This window comes from Saimiri boliviensis, chromosome 13, assembly GCF_048565385.1.
Source record: "Saimiri boliviensis isolate mSaiBol1 chromosome 13, mSaiBol1.pri, whole genome shotgun sequence".
Taxonomy (NCBI): domain Eukaryota; kingdom Metazoa; phylum Chordata; class Mammalia; order Primates; family Cebidae; genus Saimiri; species Saimiri boliviensis.
Genome location: NC_133461.1, coordinates 104,129,122 through 104,151,889, shown reverse-complemented (window position 1 = coordinate 104,151,889; position 22,768 = coordinate 104,129,122). Strand labels below are relative to the sequence as shown.

The 22,768-nt window shown below is 46.8% G+C and overlaps 1 protein-coding gene across 4 annotated transcripts in view; it reads left to right on the top strand.

Moving 5' to 3' along the window:
- Window positions 1–22,768, top strand: part of KIF13B (kinesin family member 13B) — a 246,379-nt gene that overhangs the window by 220,583 nt on the left and 3,028 nt on the right. For 3 of the 4 annotated variants that reach the window (XM_074384129.1, XM_039461133.2, XM_074384130.1), the window contains 3 exons: window positions 693–826; window positions 18,888–18,950; window positions 21,961–22,663. In XM_074384129.1, the coding sequence (XP_074240230.1) occupies window positions 693–826; window positions 18,888–18,950; window positions 21,961–22,663 (900 nt within the window). The remainder of the gene's footprint in view (window positions 1–692; window positions 827–18,887; window positions 18,951–21,960; window positions 22,664–22,768) is intronic. The other variant, XM_039461134.2, reaches the window with a different exon arrangement.

Below are 22,768 nucleotides of genomic sequence, written 5' to 3'. Positions count from 1 at the left end.
TATTCCTTAAGGTGACTTGCTTGTTCATTTCTAAATGTTATGTGAATATGGCTTTTTATCACCTATGACTTGGATTAGATTTTACTATAAATTAATAGGGGAAAGAAATCTTAGTGTATCATAGATACACCTGTCTGTATCTCTGATTCAAGCTTTTGGAAATTAACAGCAGGTAAAAAGGTAAGTTGTTCGAGGCGTCTCTCCCTAACTTCCCAAAACAGCTTCCCAAAAGGTCAGTTTCATCATCTTCCTTCAGTAAATAGTTATGAAAAAATAGATTGAGTAAGACATAGTCCCTGACTTCAAAGAGCTTAAAGTCTAGACAGAGAGCTGTACATGTGTGTCATTGGCAGTGTGACTTAAAAATCAGTCCCGTTTTATTCTAGGGCAGAAGTGAAAGCTTATGCCCGTTAGCGACAGGATAGAGGTGAATTACTGTTCTGATGCTGATAGGACCAGTGCATAGTGGAGCATTTCGGCAGCACCCCAATTATAGCTCTTTAATTGGAAAAGGGACATTACTATGTGTGAGGGAAATTACGGAAACTACAATAATTGTGTTTCTCTTTTTTAAGGATACCTTTAGTTTTTATTGTTAGATTTGCTGACAAGTGACGTCTGGCAAATGTACAGGAAAGAAAACGTGTGTGTAATTGTACCTGTTTTCTCTTTTTCCCTTGTAATACGGGCAGGACTCGGTAACCTCGCTGCGTCCTACTTGAATCCCGTCAAGTCCTTCGTGCCACAGATGCCAAAGCTCCTCAAGTCTCTCTTTCCCGTCCGCGATGAGAAGAGGGGCAAGCGGCCGTCTCCCCTCACACACCAGGTAAAGAGCACCAAGAAGGCAGCCATGAACGCTTTTCTAATAGACGGGCACTCTGTGTTGCGCCCAAGCTAGAAGTGGAGGCACAGCGGTGGGGCCGGGGAGCTAAACCCTGTTTTTAAACTCAGGAACAGCTGTTGATCATTTCTCCTCCTCTCTCTTCAGAGAAAACAGAGCTGTTTAAACTTACGGACACGCTCCCTCCTTTCTGCTTTTAAAAGGTGCCAAGGACACTGCTAATGTGATTTATGGTAATATCACTTAGAGCAACAGTAGTAAAATTTATGAAGTGCACTTAGCATTGTTTGTGTATTGCCAAGTAGAAAATGTAATTCTATTTTTAATTCTTGATTTCATTTCTTTTTTCAAACAATTTTGTCTCACGACTGCCCTTCCCTCCCAACCTCTTTTTTCTTTACTGTGGATAACCTGTTCTCTCACTGAAAAGTGATCACTTGTCTTACTGCCTTTTTTCTTAAAACTCTTTACCCAGCCCTAGGGTAAGTGTTAGAGCAAACGTGAAAGGGTTTTCTAAACAGTCAGGAAGCTGCTCTTAGGCAACAGTAAGTGGGAACCCCATTGGAAATGCAATTTCCAGCATTATATAGGTGTTAACTCAGCAGAAAATGATAAATGAGGATTTATTTATACTCATTCAAAAACACATACAGGGCAAGTTCTGTTGTCAAAATAGGTCTTTTGACATCAGCTTCTCCATGTTCTTCTCAACATTCGAGTTGCAGAAATGCAGATGAGTCGTCTGAGACTTAACTATTTGAAAGAATTTTCTAAGTTTATGACTGCATATTCGGGGGAGAAGGAATTAGTGTTATCAGGCTGCTGTACAGATATATAATTTTGAAAAATCTAGCTTTAAGCATGTAAATAAGCATACACATATATGCAGTAGATGGAAATATTAAAACCAAGACTTTGCCTCTATTTAAACTGTATCGAACGGGGCATGTGGGGGGCTTAGGAGTTACTGAAACGAGTCTGTGACTGCAGGAGCTGAGTCTTGCAGGGACGGAAGTGGGCACTGATGATTTTCCCAGGTTTTTCTCTCCCCAGAGATCCACTAGAACTGAACCCGTGGTCATTACCGTGTGCATTACTCAGTTCTAAACTGGGGCGTCATCGTTGCACAAAGTGTGATTCATGAACTGTCTGTCAGATTGACCGAGGGAGCTGTTTTAAAAAAGTTTCTCAGCCTGCCGTGGGAACCCATAGCTAACTCGGGGAGGCCTTGTAATCTGCGTTTATTAAGTGCCTGTGATGATTCTTACTCGGTCAAGTCTGGTAACCAGTGTTTTCAGTTGCTGTGTAGTGAAGGCAAAGTCACGTCGGTTGAAGGAAATTGGAATCGTGTTGGAAGTCATGGAGACAGCCTGCCGTCAGTACTATTCTTTAAAGCTCTTTTCAGTTTTCCATGTCGCAAGTCGCATCCCGTGCTACCTGTAGAACTTATTTATGCTCTTACTGTTTTGGCAATGAGTGATTAGCCCTCTCTGGAGGCGAGAGGAACAACAGTGTGTTAGAATAAATGTAGTGATTGGAGAATAGCTATAATTTCCAATCCCCAGGTTGAGGTTACTTTGAAATACGTAGATTTCTTAAAACAATTTTTGTTCATTTCCTTCGGTCTGTTCGTGTATTGTTTGAGCACATACAAGCAAAGGTTTGGGAAAACTGACCTCATACAAATATTTTGTATTTCATAGAAATATAAAATATATGGCTGAGTATCCTGGCTCACACCTGTAACCCTAAGACTTTGGGAGGCCAAGGCAGGTGGCTCACCTGAGGTCAGGAGTTTGAGACCAGCCTGGCCAACATGGCGAAACCCTGTCTTTACTGAAAATTCAGAATATTAGCCAGGTGTGATCTTGTAGTCATAGCTACACAGGAGGGTGAGGCACGAGAATCGCCTGACCCCAGGAGGCAGAGGTTGCAGTGAGCCAAGATCGCGCCACTGCACTCCAGCCTGGGCGACAGAGTGAGACTCTGTCTCAAAATAAATAAAAATAAAAAAATATAAAATATGTAAATCCAAAACTGGCCTTAATGAAGAGACCTGGTAGTAGAGCCAGAACATTCCAATTGGTTTGTGAGATCTCAGCTCCTTGGAACGCATTTCCCTTTTCTCAGGGTTGCCAGGGAGCTCCCCCTTTGCATCAACCAAATGCTGGAAACACTTCCACCTCCAGGCTTCCGTGCACCTTCCTTCGCCTGGCTTCCCTTCCCTCTGTCCCCGATCCTCTCCTGGGACTGTAGATTCCATCAATCTACATAGATGTGGGCCTTTACATATAGTGCCCACAGCTCCAACTGGGGCCCTCCTTTTTGTTTTTGAACCTATTTTCTTCCATGCATAAATCTCAATAGTTCTGCAGCTTTAACTGTTCAAACAAGAGTAGCCAGAAAGACCTTTGGCAGCCCTGCAGTCCTCAGTGGTGTGACATCTGCCAGTGCTCCCACTGAAAGGAGTGAAGTGGGAATTTCTTACTGTGGCTCACAGCGCCCTGCAGGGTCTGTCCCCTGGCCTGGAATCTTCATTCTTCTTTATTGGCTCACCAGTTCTAAGCCCCATGAGCCGCCTTTTTAGCCTATGAGCATGCCAAGCGCCTTCAGTCTAGAGAGCCCTGGCGCTGGCTCTGCCTCGCACTCAGATTGCTCTTCCCAAAGACCTCCCGTAGAACAATCAGGAAAGGCCACTCCGAGGAAGGACATCTGAGTCTAGAATGGGCTTTCTTGAACAGCCAAACCAAAACTGCAGCAGTCAAACGAAAACTGCTTCCACCATGCATACATGCAGGCACTACATTATCACTTTTCTTTTCTTTTCTTTTCTTTTTTTTTTTTCTTTTTTTTTTTTGAGTCAGTCTCACTCTGTTGCCCAGGCTGGAGTGCAGTGGCGTGATCTTGGCTCGCTGTACTCTCCACCTTCCAGGTTCAAGGGTTTCTCTTCCCTCCACCTCCTGAGTAGCTGGGATTGCAGGTGCTCACCACCATGCCTAGTTAATTTTTTGTATTTTTAGTAGAGATGAGGTTTCACCATGTTGGCCAGACTGGTCTCGAACACCTGACCTCAAGTGATCCACCCGCCTCGGCCTCCCAAAGTGGTGGAATTACACGCATGAGCCACCACACCTGGCCCGTTTCTAACCCTTTTATCTGGAGTTTATCCTTAGGTTTATATGTTTATCAATGATCCCCCTCCACAAAATTCCTTGAGTGCAGGGCTTGTTGTGCCATAATGGTGCCTGGTACATAGAAGATGCAGAATGTGTATTGTTTGACTGACATATGAACAGATTATAACATTATTATTATTTTAGAGACAGGGTCTTGCTCTGTCGCCCAGTCTGGAGTGCAGTGGTGGGATTACAGCTCACTGCAGCATTGAACTCCTGAGCTCAAGGAATCGTCCTGCTTCAGTCTCCCAAGGCACTAGGACTACAAGTGTGCCCCACCACGCCCAGCTAACTTATAAAAGATTTTTATTTTTAGAGGCAGTCTCGCTGTGTTGCCCAGGTTGGTCTCGAACTCCTGGGCTCAAGTGATCCTCCTGCCTGGTATCCCAACTAGTTGGGATTACAGGTATGAGCCACTATACCCAGACTATAATATTAGATTGTAGGGCTCAGGGGTTACTCAGTTTACAGCTTAGAGGTGAAAGAAGCATGGCTGGGTGGGGACTGGAGGAATGAAGGCATATTTAAGAACCTTCTTCCTAGGTTGGTGGAAGTGCTAAAGAGAGAAAAATGTGAGCTTTCCGTTTTGGATATCGTCAGTCAGAGATGCTCTTGGTTATCTCATTTTCACTGACCATCGCTACTAAAGCTCTGTGAGAAATAAGAATTGTAGATGAGAATATCAATAAAACTGTTTTCCTAACTTGGGTTGCACTTCAGGGTACCGCAAGTGAAACACACGTTAAGTATGCTTTAAATATACTATGCATTAAATATGCTTTCACAGCCGGGCGCGGTGGCTCAAGCCTGTAATCCCAGCACTTTGGGAGGCTGAGGCGGGTGGATCACGAGGTCAAGAGATCGAGACCATCCTGGTCAACATGGTGAAACCCCGTCTCTACTAAAAATACAAAAAATCAGCTGGGCATGGTGGCGTTTGCCTGTAATCCCAGCTACTCAGGAGGCTGAGGTAGGAGAATTGCCTGAACCCAGGAGGCGGAGGTTGCGGTGAGCCGAGATCGCGCCATTGCACTCCAGCCTGGGTAACAAGAGCGAAACTCCGTCTCAAAAAAAAACAAACGAACAAACAAACAAAAAAAAACAAAAAACAAATATGCTTTCACTTGTACTCTGAAGTGTGTTTCATCCTTGGAAATGGGCATTTTAGTGCCTGTGGAATTGAAAATAATAGGAAGAAGAAAAATATTAGGAAGAAGATGACTCCTTTAGTGCTCCTCATTTTTAAAATACAGTAATCTTTATTATCATGGAGTTCCATGCACTTGAAATCAGATTTGATACCTACAGTCTGAAGTTTGGACTTCTAAAACACCTGCTCCCCCTCCTGGGGGTCCTCCAGGAACGAGGTCATCATTTTCCCAACTAATCTTTGCCTCAGAGTTTGTTCTTACCGGGAAGTGAAAGGAGTGGGGAGCATTGTCTGTGTGAGCTGCCCCACCAGCAAGACGCTATGTTTAAGGTTTTTAGATTAGCAAACATTCTTTAGGTAAGCATCTTTAATCCTTCGTGGACACCTGAAAAACGAATAACCATAATTTTGGCTGAAGTGAGTATTACATCCTCTAAAACAGCGATGTCTAATTTCCTTATATACGTACTTGAATAAATGTTACCTATGATGTAGAAGTTTGATTTTAATTTATTTTTGTGACAAGGTCTTGCTCTGTTGCCCAGGTTGGAGTGCGGTGGCATGATCGTTGCTCTTAGGATCTTTGTTCTCTCAGGCCTCCCTGGTCTTCACAGCTCTGGATGAGTCTCCCATATCTCATCTGGGAAATGCTTTGTCCTTTGGTTGTTTCGCCAGGGTCCTGCCTAAAGTGAGGAATCCAGAAGTGAGAGTCCCTCGGACTTGCAAATGGTGGAAATGTTTCCTTCCTCCTCTAAATGGTGGACTCTACCAGGGCAGCCTGGGACTGCGCTTGGCTGGGCTTGTTTGTGAAAGGACACGTTAGTTCATTGTGCTGTTGGTCAGGTAGCATCACCAGGGTTTTTGCCCGCTGATACTCTTGTCACTGTACTTTTTCTTCTCTTTTACTATGATGTGGTCTCCTTGATGTGTGAAAATAATGAGGAACTTCAGATTCATTCTTAGAATTTTTTACCTTTGATGTTGTTTTAACGTGCCCAGGACATCAAGATCATTTTGAGTAATTTTTTTTTTTTTTAAATGCCTACAGTCTGGCTGTCCACACACCTGTCAAGGTATCATCTGTCTGCATTTGAGAGTATTGAAATATTGAACATGATAGGGGCTGAGGCAGAGCTCTGTGCCTGCAAGCAGACATCCTTCCCAAGGCACAGAGTGACTGACCAACAAACACATTTCAGTCCCATGTAGCCGGTAACTACCTTCTCCACTCAGGCTGCTCCCTCTTTCCACCAAAGAGTTGGTGGGAGACTGTGGCGATGACCTTCCTCTATGTCACCAGTCGAGTAAGCCTGAGGCAGAAATGATGTTGACGGTGGCTGGACTGCCCTGCACACAGACTGGCGTGGCTGTGGCTCTGTGTGAGGTATCCAGTGCTGGACTTAGCAGCACCTCAAAGAAACATGGCAGTACCCAGAACCTTGCTCTCTATGCAGCACCTTAAAGAAACACGCAAGTACCCAGAACCTTCTCTATGCAGCACCTTAAAGAAGCATGCAAGTACCTGGTGCCTTCCTCTCTATGCAGCATCTTAAAGGAACACACTAGTACCCAGAATCTTCCTCTCTATGCAGCACCTTAAAGAAACACGCTAGTACTCGGAACCTTCCTCTCTGTGCAGTACCTTAAAGAAATACTCAAGTACCCAGAACCTTCCTCTCTATGCAGTACCTTAAAGAAATACACACAAGTACCTGGAACCTTCCTTTCTATGCATCACCTTAAAGAAAGAGACAAGTACCCGGAACCTTCCTCTCAATGCAGCATCTTAAAGAAATACACAAGTCCCTGGAACTTTCCTCTCTATTTTGAGCCTTGTGTTTGATTTTTATTTGCTAGCGCCTGTTAGTGCACCAGTTTCAATGGTCTATGAACATTAAATGATTGCAGAATAAGCAGTATCAGATATTTAAATGTTTAGATAAGCATCAAGATAAAATCCAGAAAAATACATGTGCAATCATATGTTTAAAAAGAATCTGGATCAATACTACAATATAGGAAGGGGAAATATTGATACTAATATTGCCTAAAGACTTAGGACAGATAGTTAAAATTCTCTTAAGGGTTATGACATGAAACAGCACAAAAACGAAACACCACAAATTGTTTGGGGATTGATGTGGAAACCAAGTGGGTCATGTTTAGTAACACACTTTCTCAAACCGTTTCTCTCTCCCATTTCCCGTCTGTCATGAAAGGTACTGAAACTGGTTTTCATTTTATTATTTGAGACTAGGGCTTGGCCTGTTGCTCAGGCTGTCACAACTCACTTAAAATTTAAATTTAAAATTTTTTTTTTTTTAATTGAGACAGGTCTTAAATTTCTGGCCTCAAGTAATCCTCCTGCCTCAGTTTCTCACATATCTCTTTATTCCAGTTTAGTTTGGAGACTTAAAACTTCTCTGAAGCAGTTGTAATAATGTAGAAACTCACACTGTCCCCTCTAAACAAAATAATATCTCTTTGATATTATTAGATGCCACTTAGATTACTGTACTTGGTTCTGGATTTATTACTACTAGAAATGCAGTGACCATTTGGAATTGTTTCAGAGAATAACATCAAAAATGATTTATGAGGAAGGATTAAAGGAGTTATTTATAGCTTCACCAAACATAAGAGAGCTGACTATATAAGCATTCAAGGGATACCAGCACCAGAGAGGGAAGAATTCTTAGGGATGGTTTTGCTAAAGCAGTGGAGGCTCCTAGGACCATAGAAATGAAATTAACCGAGAGAATGGTGACAGCTGATAGTAGGAGAATGGCTTATAGATAGCAAAGTGCTTTTTTTTTTTCTTTTTGAGACAGGCTTTTGTTCTGTCACCCAGGCTAGAGTGCAATGGTGCTATCACGGCTCACTGTGGCCTCAACCTCCTGAGCTCAAGGGAGCCTCCCATCTCAGCCTGGATCTCTTAAAAGAAAAAAAAAGAAAAAAAAAAAAAAGGGGGGTCGGGTCTGAATTTCTGTTACTTAAAAACAGGAAGTTAGACTGGGTGCACTGGCTCACACCTGTTATCTCAGCACTTTGGGAGGCCAAGGCAGGCAGATCACTTTGAGTTCCAGAGTTTGAGACCAGCCTGGGCAACATCATAAGAACCCTGTCTGTACTGAAAAAAAAAAAAGAAAATCCTGGGTGTGGTGGCACATGTTTGTCTCAAATAAAAATAAAATTAAAACCGGAAGTGTATTAGACTATAAAATAGGCCAGGTAAGGACTGAAGAACAGAAATGGGTCCTGTTTCTACCAGTCATTCGTTGTATTTTGTTAAGTGGGAAAGAGGTACAAGCTGTGTAATGAAGGAATGATTATTACCAAAAAATACTTTCAATTAGAATGTCCTTGACATTTTCAGACAGGAATGTTCAGTTCCCTCCCTCATGCAAAGATATACAGAGCCATAACCACAGCAAAGCTCTCATGAAAACCTGGAGGCTTATTAACCTGTCCTTTGGAGTCAGCAGGTTGTCAGGTGAAGACGTTATTAATTTACTGCTACTTTAATACTATTTATCAAACGGATTTGAAGAGGGTCCTAGATCTTTTTTTGTAAGACAAAAGTCAACAGTTTATTCAGAAGGTTTAAAAACAAAGATATTCTTAAAATTTAGAAGATCTTTTGGTTTGAACATATTCATAAGGACTTATGTCTCTCATTTTTATGGAGATTTGTTTTTGTTTGTAATCAATTTCTGTCTGAGTTCCAGAAATGCAAAAATACTGTGCTGAAAGAGGTGGCAGCTGACAAAATTGCTGTCTTTGACCTTCTGATGCAAGTTTAGTAACTAATCTGGAAAATAATGAACTGCAATTAATGAAATCTGTACTCATATTCAAGTGTGTTTCTCAGACAGCACATAAAATAATTGAAGGAACTTCCTGCTCTCTAATTAGTTAGATTGAATTAATTTGGCATAATAGCTTTTTTTTTTTTTTTTTCCCCATCTATCTCAAAGTTTGTGTTCAGATGAAGCTATTTCTGTACTTCAAAGTTAGGAACTCCAAAGGGCATCTTTGATGAATCTGGAGAATTAAAGGGTTAATGGTCAGATTTAATTTCCACTATCAAAAGCACAGTCACGTTGCCGGTCTGTCTTGATTTATGTGTCTGTCCCTTTGGCTCAGGGCTGCCTTATCAACAGCAGGGATATTTTTCTTCTATTTCAACATAGCCTCACGTGCGATAGGTAGATAAAGGCTTGTGTAGATAGAGCAGCCCTCTGCCTGTCTCCGATGCTAATTGAAAAGATGCCTGCGTCATTATCCATCTTTCATTACTGTGATTCCTCCACATATGAAACAGAAACAAGCAAAAATACCAATTCCTACCTTGTACGCAAGGATGCAGTTTTGGGCTAGACGTATCTCCTTGACGAAATGAATTATATAAACCTGTACCTTTGTGTCTCAGAGTTTCCACATTCTAACAAAACGAAGAAAACACATCTAGACCTTGTTTTCCTTAAACCTTCAGGTTATTTTTAAAATAACATATATGAACATTTTCTCTGTAGTTTAATCTTTTTTTCTTTTTCTGAGATGGAGTCTCGCGGTCATCAGGCTGGAGGGCAGTGGCGTGATCTCTGCCTCCCAGGTTCAAGCGATTCTCCTGCCTCAGCCTCCTGCGTAGCTAGGACTACAGGCATGCACCAAAATGCCCAGCTAATTTTTGTATTTTTAGTAGAGACGGGTTTCACGTTGTTGGCCAGGATGGTCTCGATCTTCTGACCTTGAGATCCGCCTGCCTTGGCCTCCCAAAGTGCTGGGATTATAGGCATGAGCCACAGTGCCCAGCCCATACCACTCATCTGAAGCAGATATAGATAAGGTATGCTGTATTTCACCTGTTCTGAAGTTAACAAAGAATTTTTTAAAAATTCAAGGCAACTGATTTCTGGTCAGTTGAGTGAGGAATTTTTAGGCACTCCTAAGTTGGTAAGGACTGAAGAACAGAATGGGTCCTGTTTCTTAGTCCTTAGTCATTGTTTTAAGACTCTTATCATTCTTTTGGTTTTCCAAAATCACAGCAGTTTGCTGTGTAGCCTCGTGCCCTGCACTTCTAGGTGATATAGTGGACTTAGAGAGGTCAGGGTTGTCTTCACAATCCGGTTTAGTGGCTGATCTGAAAAATAATGAAATATAACTAAATTTCACTTCAGCAAATAAGAGGATTTCTGAGGCAGTAAAGAAGTCGATGGAAGAGATGCATCTGCCAGCCATTTTTTAGGAATGGGCTTCATTTGATTCTCTAGACCAAGGGTGACCATACTTTATTTTCTAAAGGGCCAGATTGTAAATATTTTAGGATTTGCAGGCCATGTGGTCTCTGTCAAAACAAGTCATAGAAAGCACTAAATAAATGATTCTGGCTGTGTTTCAGTAAAACTTGATAACCTAACGTTTGAATTTTATATAATTGTTATGTTATGAAGTGTTTTTTTGGTTTGTTTCAATCAATAAACCTGTAAAAGCCGTTTCTTAGTTCATAGGGCATATTAAGCTGGTGACAGGTCGGATGAAGACTCTTTGTTGTTGGTGGTGGTGTTTGAGATGGTCTTGCTCTGTCACCCAGGCTGGCATGCAGTGGTATGATCGTGGCTCACTGCAGGTTTGACCTCCTGAGCTCAAGTGATCCTCCCATCTCAGCCTCCCCAGTAGCTGAGACTACAGGTGCACACCACCATGACTGGCTAATTGTAAAATTTTAATTTTGTAGAGGTCACCCAGGTTGGTCTTGAACTGCTGTGCTCAAGCAGTCCTCCTGCCTCAGCCTCCCAAAGGGCTGGGATTATATGTGTGAGCCACCCCGCCCAACAACACCCTATCTTTAAGGTTTTGAGATTAGCAAACATTCTTCAAGTAAGCATCTTTAATCCTTCGTGGATACTTGAAAAACTAGTAACTATCATTTGGATGAAGTGAGTGTTCTATCTTTTAAAAGACGTATGTATAATTTTCTTATATAAATACTTGAAAAAGTTTTTTTTTTTTTTTTTGGAAATGGAGTTTCACTCTTGTTACCCAGGCTGGAGTGCAATGGCGTGATCTTGGCTCACCGCAACCTCCGCATCCTGGGTTCAGGCAATTCTCCTGCCTCAGCCTCCTGAGTAGCCGGGATTACAGGTACGCGCCACCATGCCCAGCTAATTTTTTGTATTTTTAGTAGAGACGGGGTTTCACCGTGTTGACTAGGATGGTCTCGATCTCTTGACCTCATGATCCACCCGCCTTGTCCTCCCAAAGTGCTGGGATTACAGGCATGAGCCACCGTGCCTGGCCTGAAAAAGTTTTAACTATTATTATGTAGAAGTTGGTTTTTTTTTTTTAATTTATTTTTTGTGAGAAGGTCTTGCTCTGTTGCTGAGGCTGGAGTGCAGTGGCGTGATCATAGCTCACTGTAGCCTTGAACTCCTGGGCTCAAGTGATCCTCCTGCCTCAGCCTCTTGAGTATCTGGGATCACAGGAGTGTGCCACCTTGCCTGGCTAATTTAAAAAAAAAACTTTTTTTTTTTTTTTTTTTTTTGTAAAGATGGGGCCTTGGTATTGCCCAGGCTGTTACGTAGAAGTTTTAAAAGTAAACTGGCTAGATACTAAAAATCAGAAGCTGTATCTTTTCTGGTAACTCTAAAAATGTTATTATTTAAAATTTTATTTATGTAATACTTAGAATAAGTGAGACTATAACACATATCTAATGTGTCACAGACTACATGGATGGTGTTAGTCACTTGTATCCAGAGATAAAATAATTTACTTTTTAGGAAAAATAGGCCTTTTAATTGTTTTGTGTAACTAAAATGAAATAGGAATATTCATGTCAGACCCTGAGCGCCTAGTTTGGATGAGCACAGGGACTGTGCTTTTGCTCACACTCTGTTCCCAGCGCCTGCCACTGTCTTTAGAATGTGGTAGGTACCTGGTGCATATTTGCAAATGAGTAAATTCATGAAATCTTAGGTTCTTTTTTCAAAGAAAATGGAGTTCGTGTTGTATCCTCAAATGACTTTGGAACTGATTCAGTTAATTAGAAACTTGTGATTTCTAGATCAGATGAAACTATTGACTATTTAAAAATGAACTTTTAGTAAGCCAACTTAGAAATACCTCTGAAGACCAGACACAAAATTCCAGTGAAGCACTTTACAAACCTGCCGAGAGCTATTATACCTGGCACCACACCAGGAATTTTAATGTGCTCCTCAACAGGACTGAGTTAGACCAGCACCATGCAATAGATACATAATGCGAGCCATGTGTGTAACTTAACGATTTTCTAGTAGCCACATTGAAGAAAGCAAAAAGAATACAGGTCAGATTCAATTTAATGACGTTTGGTTAACCCAGTGTATTGAAAATACTGTCATGTCAACCGTAGTTTCAACAAACGATTTAGATATTCCCATCCTTCTTTCTGTACAAAGTCCTTGAAATCAGGTGTGTACTTTACATTTCTAGCACATTGCAATTCAGACGCTAAAGTTCCATCGGAAATACTTGATCTGCATTTAGAATTCATAAAATTTATGGTTGAAAAAGCAGACCCAAATGATGAGGCTGTTCTAAACATCTAAAGCGCCTCAGTGTTGAAGGTTGCACTTTATCAGTTAAAGTAACGTCCTGAGTCACATTAGCCACATTCTCAGAGCTGGGTCCCCACCCGTGACCTGTGGCTGCACTGTTGGGGAAAAGGAGGTGGGGAGGGTATGCCTGTCTCCGGTTACAGAGCCTTGGGAATAGCAGAGCTGAACTTTCTATTCAGAAAGCAAGGCTACATGCACAGATGTGACTTTAAGAGATTTCTGCTGACAGCGATTAAGAATAAAAGTGATTGCATTTGTGGAATGAATGAATCAGTAGAGCGTTTGCAGGAGGGATGGGTCGAGCTGCAGAAACACACTGTGCAGGACCCACCGGTGTTTCCTTGTCTGTGGCCTTGGGAGTCCTGGCAGCTGCAGCTCGGAGAGCGACCTGGTCACTGTTTTTTCCGAAAGCTCCCAGTGGCTACAGTTTGGGAAGTGGATTTGAAGATAATGGAGCCGGAAGACACTACTGAGTGTGGGTGGGACCCTCAGCGGGGATTGTCACGTGAGTCAGAAACCTGCAGTTGCCTTCCCGTGTTGAGTCCTTCGAGGTGCTGCTTGGAGGGGCACGTGACAGGCAGGGTCACCATGGCTCTGGTGGGGATCAGCGGCCACCAGCCTGCCTCCCCACTGACGCCGCTTAGAGAATTCATGTGGATGGGATCACCCCCCTGCAGACGGATGTGCAAGCTCAGAGGGGATGAGGTTTTTACACAAAAGTTAGAATGCCAAGCCACACATTTAAAATAACCGCGGCTGCCCGATGGACAAAAATGCTGGTGCCGTTAGGGCTCCCACATGCTGTCCACATCAGCCTGTCGGGGTCTGGAGCCTCCAGGCGCACAGGGTGGTCTCATGTCCAGGTCACTGAAGGCCTCATGTGCCGCAGGCTGGAGCACAGGCCCCGGGCCAGTGCTGGACACGTTCTCCCTGCCCGCCCTCCAGGACTCTGCATTTTCTTCTCTTCCAGGCCCCTGGTCAGGACAACCTTAAAAAGATGTTTCTATCAATTAGTTTATTGCTGAGGCTTAATGTTTGCATTGTACATGTCTTTTTTTTTTTTTTTTTTTTGGAGACTGGGTGTCACTCTGTTGCCCAGGGTGGAGTACAATGGCATGATAATGGCTCACTGCAGCCTCAACCTCCTGGGCTCAAGCAATTCTCAGCTCCCAAGTAGCTAGGACTATAGGTGTGCACACCACGCCCAGCTAATTTAACTTTTGTAGAGATGGAGTTTCTCCACATTTTCCAGGCTGGTCTTGAACTCCTTCCTGGGCTCAAGTGATTCTCCTGCCTCAGCCTCCCAAAGTGCTGGGATTGCAGGTGGCGAGAGCCACTGTACACAGTGTCTGGTTTGTATCCCGTGTGTTACTTTTATCAGAACAGTTTCGGAGATGAGCAGGCATTTTGGAGGTTTGAGGCCCCACCTCTGCTGCCTTTTGTTTCTTCAGTTTTTCACACTTCGGCAGCAGGAAAATGAAAGGTTGTAACAAAAAATAAGTCTTACGTATCTTGTATATTCCATTAAAAAGTAATTTTCTATATTGGGATTTAAATCATTGGTTAGTGTTTAAAACAAGACAGAGGATTGTATTAGTATAGGCACCACTAAAAAATGACAATCAATAATTTCTGAAATTCAGGGTAAGGGATGATTTTAAGTCATGAAAGGTTTATTTTCAAACAAGAAAAAGAATAATCAGAAAATGCAACGTTGGGGAAGTTCTACAGTGATTATTTTTTTCCTTCAACTGAGACCTCTTTTCTGCTTTACTTCCCCTGATGCCCACATTTCAGACTGTCTGTTCTTTCCTGCGTAACTGTACAATTTAGTCTTTTTTGTGTCACTTGCTAAGTAATTTATGCATTTGTTGGTTCAATGAGCACACACTGAGCTACTGTTTTACGTAAGGAAATACTGGGATGAATGAGGTGTGGTCTGTCCCCTTCCAAGAGCCTGAAGTTTAGAGAAGCCCCTTTAGAGCCACATAAGCAGATGAAGAAGCAGTGCTGGATGACACTCTAGGTGCTGTCACGTGTGAGTGCAGACGACACAGTGAAATGAGTGGGCACTGCTCCTGGCAGTTTCAGGAGAATTAGATCAGGCTTGAGCAGAGACTTAGAAATGGATCAGTATTCACCAGGTGGAACACGATTCCCTAGCCGGAGGAGTGGCATGAGGAAGGGTCCGGAAAAGCTGTGCATTGAAGGAATTCTGAGTGGACTAGGTGAGCCAGCAAGGCAAGGTGTGTCCCTTTGGAGATGTTGTATGCCACGTCAGGGAGTTATTTTATTTTATTCTTCTAGCTTTTGTTCTAAGTTATGAAATGCTGACCTGATCTCCCATGTATTCAGGTAGAATGTGAAAGCCAGAGTTAAAAAGTAGTGCAGTATTATTAGAGCAGTGACCGGCACCTTTTCCCTGAAATATTTCTAAGCTGTTCTGTGGCCTGTAAGCTGTTCATCTGTTCAGTTTTACCAGCGCCCAGTGGACAGCGTGATTGCAGGTTCAGCCAGCACTAGAGAACTAAATCCTTTTTCATCCCTGTCACTCGTGTGGCAACATGAATACGTTTAACCGTTAGTTAAATATTCTCTGCTGTAGTATGAAATGTAGATAATTATATTCAGTTGCCTCACGGGACTTCTCCTTAATATTTATAGCTGCAAAAAACTTTACAGTCATTTTTATTAATAGTTGCTAGATATGTCATAAGGATTAGTGAACTTAAGATCTGAAATGTTTTGAGCCCCTGAAGTAGGAGGTGACTGCCTGCACAGGTGAGATGCAGAAGAGCAGGAAAGTGAAACAGATGCACTTGGAAATTGCAGCTGTTATGTGTGAAGGACGATGACACAGGACCTCAGTATTCGTGGTCGATATATTTGGTATCCTTAAAAAGGTTGCTGAACTCGTTTCCAAGGTCTGTGCCAAAAGCCCCCCTCATGTGATATTCACACCCATTCTTTTTGTGACCCCTTCCTCCTCTGAATTCTCTGTCTCTCTTTTTTTTTTTTTTTTTTTTTGAAAATGGAGTTTTACTATTGTCGCCCAAGCTGGAGTGTTGCTTGCAATGGTGCTATCTTGGCCCACTGCAATCTCCACCTCCTGGGTTCAAACGATTCTCCTGCCTCAGCCTCCTGAGTAGCTAGGATTACAGGTATTGATTGATTTACGACCTATGCAATTTACGACGATTCAACTCTACGACCACAATCGCTAGCCACGACTGCTCTGCGTCTGGCAGCGCAAACGTTGCCCAGCTGGGCGTACGACAGTGCGGACCAGCTTCTGGCAGCACTACCATCTCTGCATGCACCATTGCAACTGTACATGTAGCCTACTCAACTTACGACCAAATCGTGTTAGGGCCGTTTGACGGTCCCGACCGTGGTCGTAAGTCGAGCACTAGCTGTACAGGCACCTGCCATCATGCACAGCTTATTAAAAAAAATTTTTTTTTTTTTAGTAGAAACAGGGTTTCACCATGTTGGCCAGGCTGGTCTTGAGCTCCTGACCTCAGGTGATCCTCCTGCCTTGGCCTCCCAAACTGCTGGGATTACAGGTGGGAGCCACCACGCCCGCTCTCCTCTGTGCTTTTGAGCTTCCACTCCAGTGTCATATTCCTGGATTTTAGTGACTTGCTCACGTGTTCCCCACCAATCAGGTTGCTCATCTGCTGAGAGCAGATCCCCTGGTGCCATACCCCCGTGCTGTAGGACCTGATGCAGTCTCTGTTGAGCTGAATTTTTATACGTGGAGGGTAAGAACCAAGGTGGCAGTCAATCCGGCCCGTAAATCCATGTCAGCAAATATTTATCTACCGGGCTTTTCCAGTCGCACTGCGTTTTGAAGGAAAGTGTAACTTGTTTGCGTGGTCTGTTTCAGAGGGCAGGAATCACGTGATTTTAGAAAAGGTTTCGCGCTGGGCAGTTACCGTCCCATCTTTGGGGTTTTTACGTTTTTTAGGCTTTAAGGGGAATAAACTTGTCCTTAGTGGAAACAGTGGACTCTCAGTCCTGTCCACCGTAGACAAGATGTAGCTGATGAATGCAAGTATTTTGGAATTTGTGAAATGTTTTTTCTGCTTTTGTCATGAAATATACCCTGGAACACCTTCCCATTTGTGGGAACATTAAATACTGTGGGGAGAAAAATGAAGATAGCCCCTGCAGCGAGGACTGCCTGGCAGCACGGGACTCACTCGTGAGCCTCGCTTTCTTCTCTGAGAGGTGGCAGTAGGTGGTGCCACGGGGAGTAGCGGCGGGGACAGAAAGAGCTGAGTGCTGCAAGGAGCGCAGAGGGGACACTGTGCTGCTCAGGAATTGAGGTGGAGGCCAGAGGTCTTGTCCTTCTTGCTGTGTCATGTGCAGTGGCCTCACTGACACCAGGGACCCTCCCTTCCCCAGTCCCATTGGCTGCTCACTTAGTATTGACCGCACCCTGGCGCTGGCTGTCCCTGGCCTCAGACCACCCCAAGACCTCCCCAGTGTTTGCAGGGTAAAGTACACATTCCTTTTGTGCATTTCCTTGGTCCTTCCACCTTTTTTTTCTTTGACACAAGGACTTGCTTTGTTGCCCAGGCTGAAATATGGTGGTGTGATCACAGCTCACTGCAGCCTCCCACTCCTGGGCTTAAGTGATCCTCCTGCCTCTGCCTGCTGAGTAGCTGGGACTGCAGGTGTGTGCCACCACATCTGGCTCCCACCCCTCCAGGTCTTGAAGCCTGATTGCTGCGCTTCCTCCTGAGTCCTCTCCACGGTGCCTTTTCTGAAATCCTGCCAGCGCCCCCTACCTTCCACAGAGTCAATTTCCTCTTAAACTTTTCTCCCAGAAGCAGCCCCAAGGCACTCGTGGTCACAGCGGTGCCCTTCGGTGAAGTGAGGCTAGTCCATGCCTGTAAACGTGGTGAGCGCCCTGCCGAGCGGGCTGGCTTCTTCCGGGCTCCCCAGTAGAAGGGAGAAGCCCGGGCAGCCCGGCTGTGCGCCTGCCGCTGTGTCCACAAGGCCCGACTCTGGGGAGGCCTCAGGTGCCCAGCACCAGGACAGCTGAGGCTGGGGGAAGGCAGGATAGGTGGAGTCCGCGGCGCTGGGCAGTTTAAGTTCAGTAACAGCAGCAACCAGCTGTGCCTGTGGACCCACAAGGGAGAAGCCCACCCCTCGGCTGTCCTGGCAGAACGGGGACCCTCATGAGAGCCCTGCGCGTGAGGCCAGGCCTGATTCCTGCAGTTGGGAGCTGGGAGGATGGAGGCGGGTGTGGCGTGTTCCCAGCTTCTTCCCAGGATGAAGGCGTCTGCTTAGCTGCTTCTGTGTCCCACAGCCGCCGGACGCTCCGCAGCGACAGAAGGTCGCTCTGGCTCCTTCTCTCACCCGGCCTTCCCTTCTCCTGGCTCTGATGCTTCTCTCTCTTTAATGCTGCCTGGCCCAGTGTCCACAAGTAACCAGGTTCTTTCTTGAGGCTCTTACCTCCTCACCCCTGCTCTGTTGCTGGAGTGGTGTTACTGATCTGCCAAATCTTTGGACTTTAAATCTTCTCCTGGTCTGGTTGTGTCCCCGCCCGGTCAGAATCTCTGGTCTTCAGCTGCCGTCTTGCTTTGCTGGGAATTCTGTGGGGCCCCCTTCCTCTCTGAGTAGGGTTAGTTTCTGATGCCCAGGGCCTGCTGCAGACCTGTGCCTGCCGCCGTGGGCTCTGGGTTTGTGCTCCAGCCAGCCTGGCCTCCCTCCTCCCTGCCTGTGACTACGTGCCTTCATCTCCCAGAGTCAGGCCCTGGTGTGGCTTTCCCCTACTGTTGGATGTCTTTCTAGATCTTTCCTGTCTCATAACGCTTGTCTGTACAGGCCCGCACTCCTTTCTCATGTGCATGTGTGATTGGAGGGAGGGAGCATCGCACACATCAGTGCACCGTGCTGGTGATCTTGGCGTGCGGCCTGTTTCCCTGGCTGGGGGAGGAGCCCCTTGCTGGGTCCCTTGTTCCTTGGAGGGTGTGGAGCCCTGCGCCTGCATCCGGATGGGCCGGTTCCCCTTGGGCAGGTCCTGGCCCTCCAGTCCGTGCAGCGTAAGCCTCTCTGCTACCTCTGTTCCGTGTCTCAGCCCCTGACCTGCACGCTTGCCTCCCCAGCCCGTGCCCCGCATCATGGTGCAGTTGGCCGGCCCAGACGTCGGGGTGACCAGGATGGAGGAGGTGAGTCAGTCAGCCCGTGGGTGGCCACCCCTCCTACAGCGGGTGGTCCTGATGCTGAAACTGTTGAGTCGACACCTGTAGTTTTTGATGTTGGTGTTCCTGCTTTGGTCACTAGGTATAGTATAGGTCGCTGTCTTCTCCTTCTCTATTTTCCTTGTTACGCTTTTCTGTGTTCAACTTGTTAATCATATGATTGCTAAACTTTTAGGTGCTTGACTGCTAATAGAGTCTGCTGCCTTAATAGCCCACAGCTAGGCAGAGGAGATTGCTATAAACAGAACCGTCTCCTTCTTCTAAATGTTTGCTTAATTCTCAGTTTTACATTTCATTCTGATTCATGATACCAGCGTGAAAAGACGTCGCTAAGCTGGGAGAAAATCACCTCTTATGATCCCCCACAGATCAACAGCACTCTCATCTGATGAACAGCGAATCTGTTTTCTCCCCCTGCGCTTTCATTCTCTTAGGAAATGCTGTATCTTCTTAGGAAAATTTTCTTTATTAAAAGAACAGAAACAGAGGCATAATAATGTGAAAGAATATTCAGACCTCCATGAACGTCCTTCTGTCTGAATGACCCTTTTACTCCAGTGCACACTGGGCGTTCTCGAATTTGCTGTGGATGAGATGGGGCTGCCCCTTTCCTGGGAGTGGTGCTGGTCACTTTGCTGAGGCAGGTTGAGTGCCCCTGGGTAGCGGGATGGCCAGAGCAGGCCCCTTGCCGGCGAAGGCAGGAGCTTCTGGAGCTCATCATGGTGTTTTTCAAGCTTTTGCTGAAGTCTCCAGAAATGCCTCTTCCATTGGTAAGGGTATAATCCAGAGATGGCATCTGGGTTTCAACCCACAAGTCACCTCCAGTCGAGGGGGACGCGGCATGGAGTGCCATAACCAGCGGGCCTCCCAGGCTGCGGCCACTGGGCGCTTCCCGCTGTCCTGCGCCCTCCTTGGTTGGCACTCAGCTCTGCCCCCAAATCCTTCCTTTTCGCTTAGCGGGGCCCTGGATCAGGGCTTTTCCTCTGGAGGCCTGCAGCACAATAATGCCACAATCCTTCCTGCCCATCCAAGCCAGTGACTTAGGTGGATGCCGACGGGATGATGCCTGCAAATCTGAGTCATGCGGCTGGCCACCTCCTGGGACAGCCTGGCCTGGCCCTCAGCGCCAGGTGCGGAAGTGACAGTGGCTGGCCTCACCTGGGGTGGGGGCAGGTAACAAGCCATTTCGGGACCCTGGTTACTGTTCAGATTTCCGGCTGTCGTGGTTTTGTGCTTTCTTCCCTGCGTGGCCAGTGATATTAAAACTAAAATAGAAGAGAATAAATAAAATGTGTGCAACATGCAAAGGAAAAATGATTGAAGGATTGCCTAATCTTTTAGAGTATTTATGCTAGTGACAATTATTGATATATTGAATTGAGTAAATTTTGCAGCCCAGAGATTCATCACAAAAATGGGCTGTTAATCTCAAGAGGTGCCGTTAATTTCATACCCTGAGAGTGTGGCTTGTGGGGAAAAGAGGGCCCCTGGAAGCAGGAATATAAATGACAGTTCCTGGGAAAAGGCATGATTTATCAAGCTGCTGAGGTAAGCCAAGTAACAGTAAGAGACTTATAGATCTCTGCCTCTTCCCCGTTCAAATAAATCCTGTATTTCAAATGGAAAATGACCATTCCTGTAATATAAATAATTTTTCCGTAAATATCGGAAAACATATTTCTTCTGGATAGCAACCCTCTGCACCCTGCCAGCCTCCTTCCCTGTTCCTGCCTTCTCCTTTTCTCCGGTCATTATGAATAGAAATAGGATCCAGCAGCTGCATCACAGGGCTTTAGTGACAGACGAAAGAGTACCCCAGAAACATCAGAATTTGGGCAAGCGGTGGCTGTTATCCCCCATGAGATTCGGGCGCTGTGTGTGTGTCTGTGTGTCCTCTGCCTGGGTGACTCAGAGTAACTGATGTGCCGCTCTTGGTGGCTTCTCCCTGGGGGCTACTTCCTGGCGTGTCTCCAGGGTCTGAGGTTGCCCAACCCCTGACATGGGACCTGCTTTCTGTAGCAGCCAGAACAGCAGACTCGGAGAGACAGGGCCATGGCCCAAGGGACCATCCTCCCGCTCCTCATCCCTCCCCATTCCCCCCCACCCACCGCCTCGTCCCCCCATTCCCCCCCATCCACCACCTCGTCCCCCTCCATTCCCCCCTCATTTGCTGCCTCGTCCCCCCCATTTCCCCCTCATCTGCCACTTTGTCCCCCCGATTCCTCCCTCATCCAGCACCTCGTCCCCCTGTCTCCTTGCCCTGGATGCCCAGCCAGGCCACAGGCCCGTGGCTCTTGGTGGTGCCTGTGCTGGCCAGGCTGTGCCGAGCGTGTTCCAGTCCTCCGATGAGATCATTGCTTAGGTTTTGCCGGAGAAAAAAGTGCTCTTCTGGCTTCTTTAGTGACTCATCCTCTTCTCGAGGTCGGGGGTGGGTCAGGGGCTTTGTCTCCATGGGAGGAAAGCTAACTAGCCCTAGCAAGGTTTGGGTGTGCACCTACTGTGTGCCACCCTCTGTGGCAAGGGGCTTTGGTTGTTGTAACACGCTGGCCCTGCATGGCAGGTCCTGGACTCTGTTCTGTATGAAAGGTCAAGAATTGATAAGGCGGGGGCTATGGTTGTGGCTAGTGCTTTTGAGCCAGGGCACCCAGCATGGGGCCTGTGAGGTGCACGATCGCCCCTACACCTTTGTCACTTGTGAAGCGAGGGCCTGGCAGACCTAAGCCTCAGAACCAATGTGGGAACCAGACCTGGGTGGTCCGAGCCGTGCTCTTTATTTTGTAGAGATGGAGTCTCACTGTGTTGCCCAGGCTGTTCTTGGACCCCTGGGCTCAAGCCATCTTCCACCTTGCCCTCTGTAAGCCCTGGGGTTTCAGGCTGAGCCCCTGCACCTGGCTGGCTCTCTTCAGTCAGCTGCTGGTGTGGATGGTGTTGGGAAGTTCTCTGCTCTCAGCCTCTGCTTCCCTCCGTCCCGCTGCAGGCTCGGCCGGAGACAGGTCCTGACGTGCTGGTGCAGACGATGGGGGCCCCGGCCTTGAAGACTGGCGGCAAGCCCGCCAAAGCGCCTTCCCCGCCACCTGTCCCAGTGGTCACAGCGGCCACCCCGGCCCCCGAAGCGCAGGATGGGCCCCCCAGCCCCCTGAGCGAGGCCTCCAGCGGGTACTTCTCCCACAGCGTCTCCACCGCGACCCTGTCGGACGCCCTGGGCCCCAGCCTGGACGCTGCAGCCCCGCCCGGCCCCACGCCAGCCGCCCCTAAGGCCGAGGCCGAGCCCGAGACGCCCATCCGCCGCCCCCCGCCGCCCACGGCCGCCCCCGCCGAGGAGCCCCCTGGCCCCCAGCAGCTCGCGAGCCCCTGCCAGGAGCGCCCCGACCTGGAGGCCCCGGCGCCCGGCTCCCCATTCCGTGTCCGGAGGGTGCGGGCCTCGGAGCTGCGCTCCTTCTCGCGCATGCTGGGCGGGGATCCCAGCTGCTCCCCGGGGGCCGAGGGGGATGCGCCGGCTCCGGGCACTGGGGGACAGGCTCCGGCGTCCGATTCCGAGGAAGCCGACGGGGTTCCGGAGTGGCTCCGAGAGGGCGAGTTCGTCACCGTGGGCGCCCACAAAACGGGCGTCGTGAGATATGTGGGTCCCGTCGACTTCCAGGAGGGCACGTGGGTCGGCGTGGAGCTGGACCTGCCTTCAGGTGGGTGCCGGGCTCCGGGCTCTAGGGCGGTGCTGGGGGTGGGGGGAAGCAGGAGCGTGGCCGGCCTGGGAGGGGACAGGGTCTAGGTAGGAGAGAGGCCGAGAG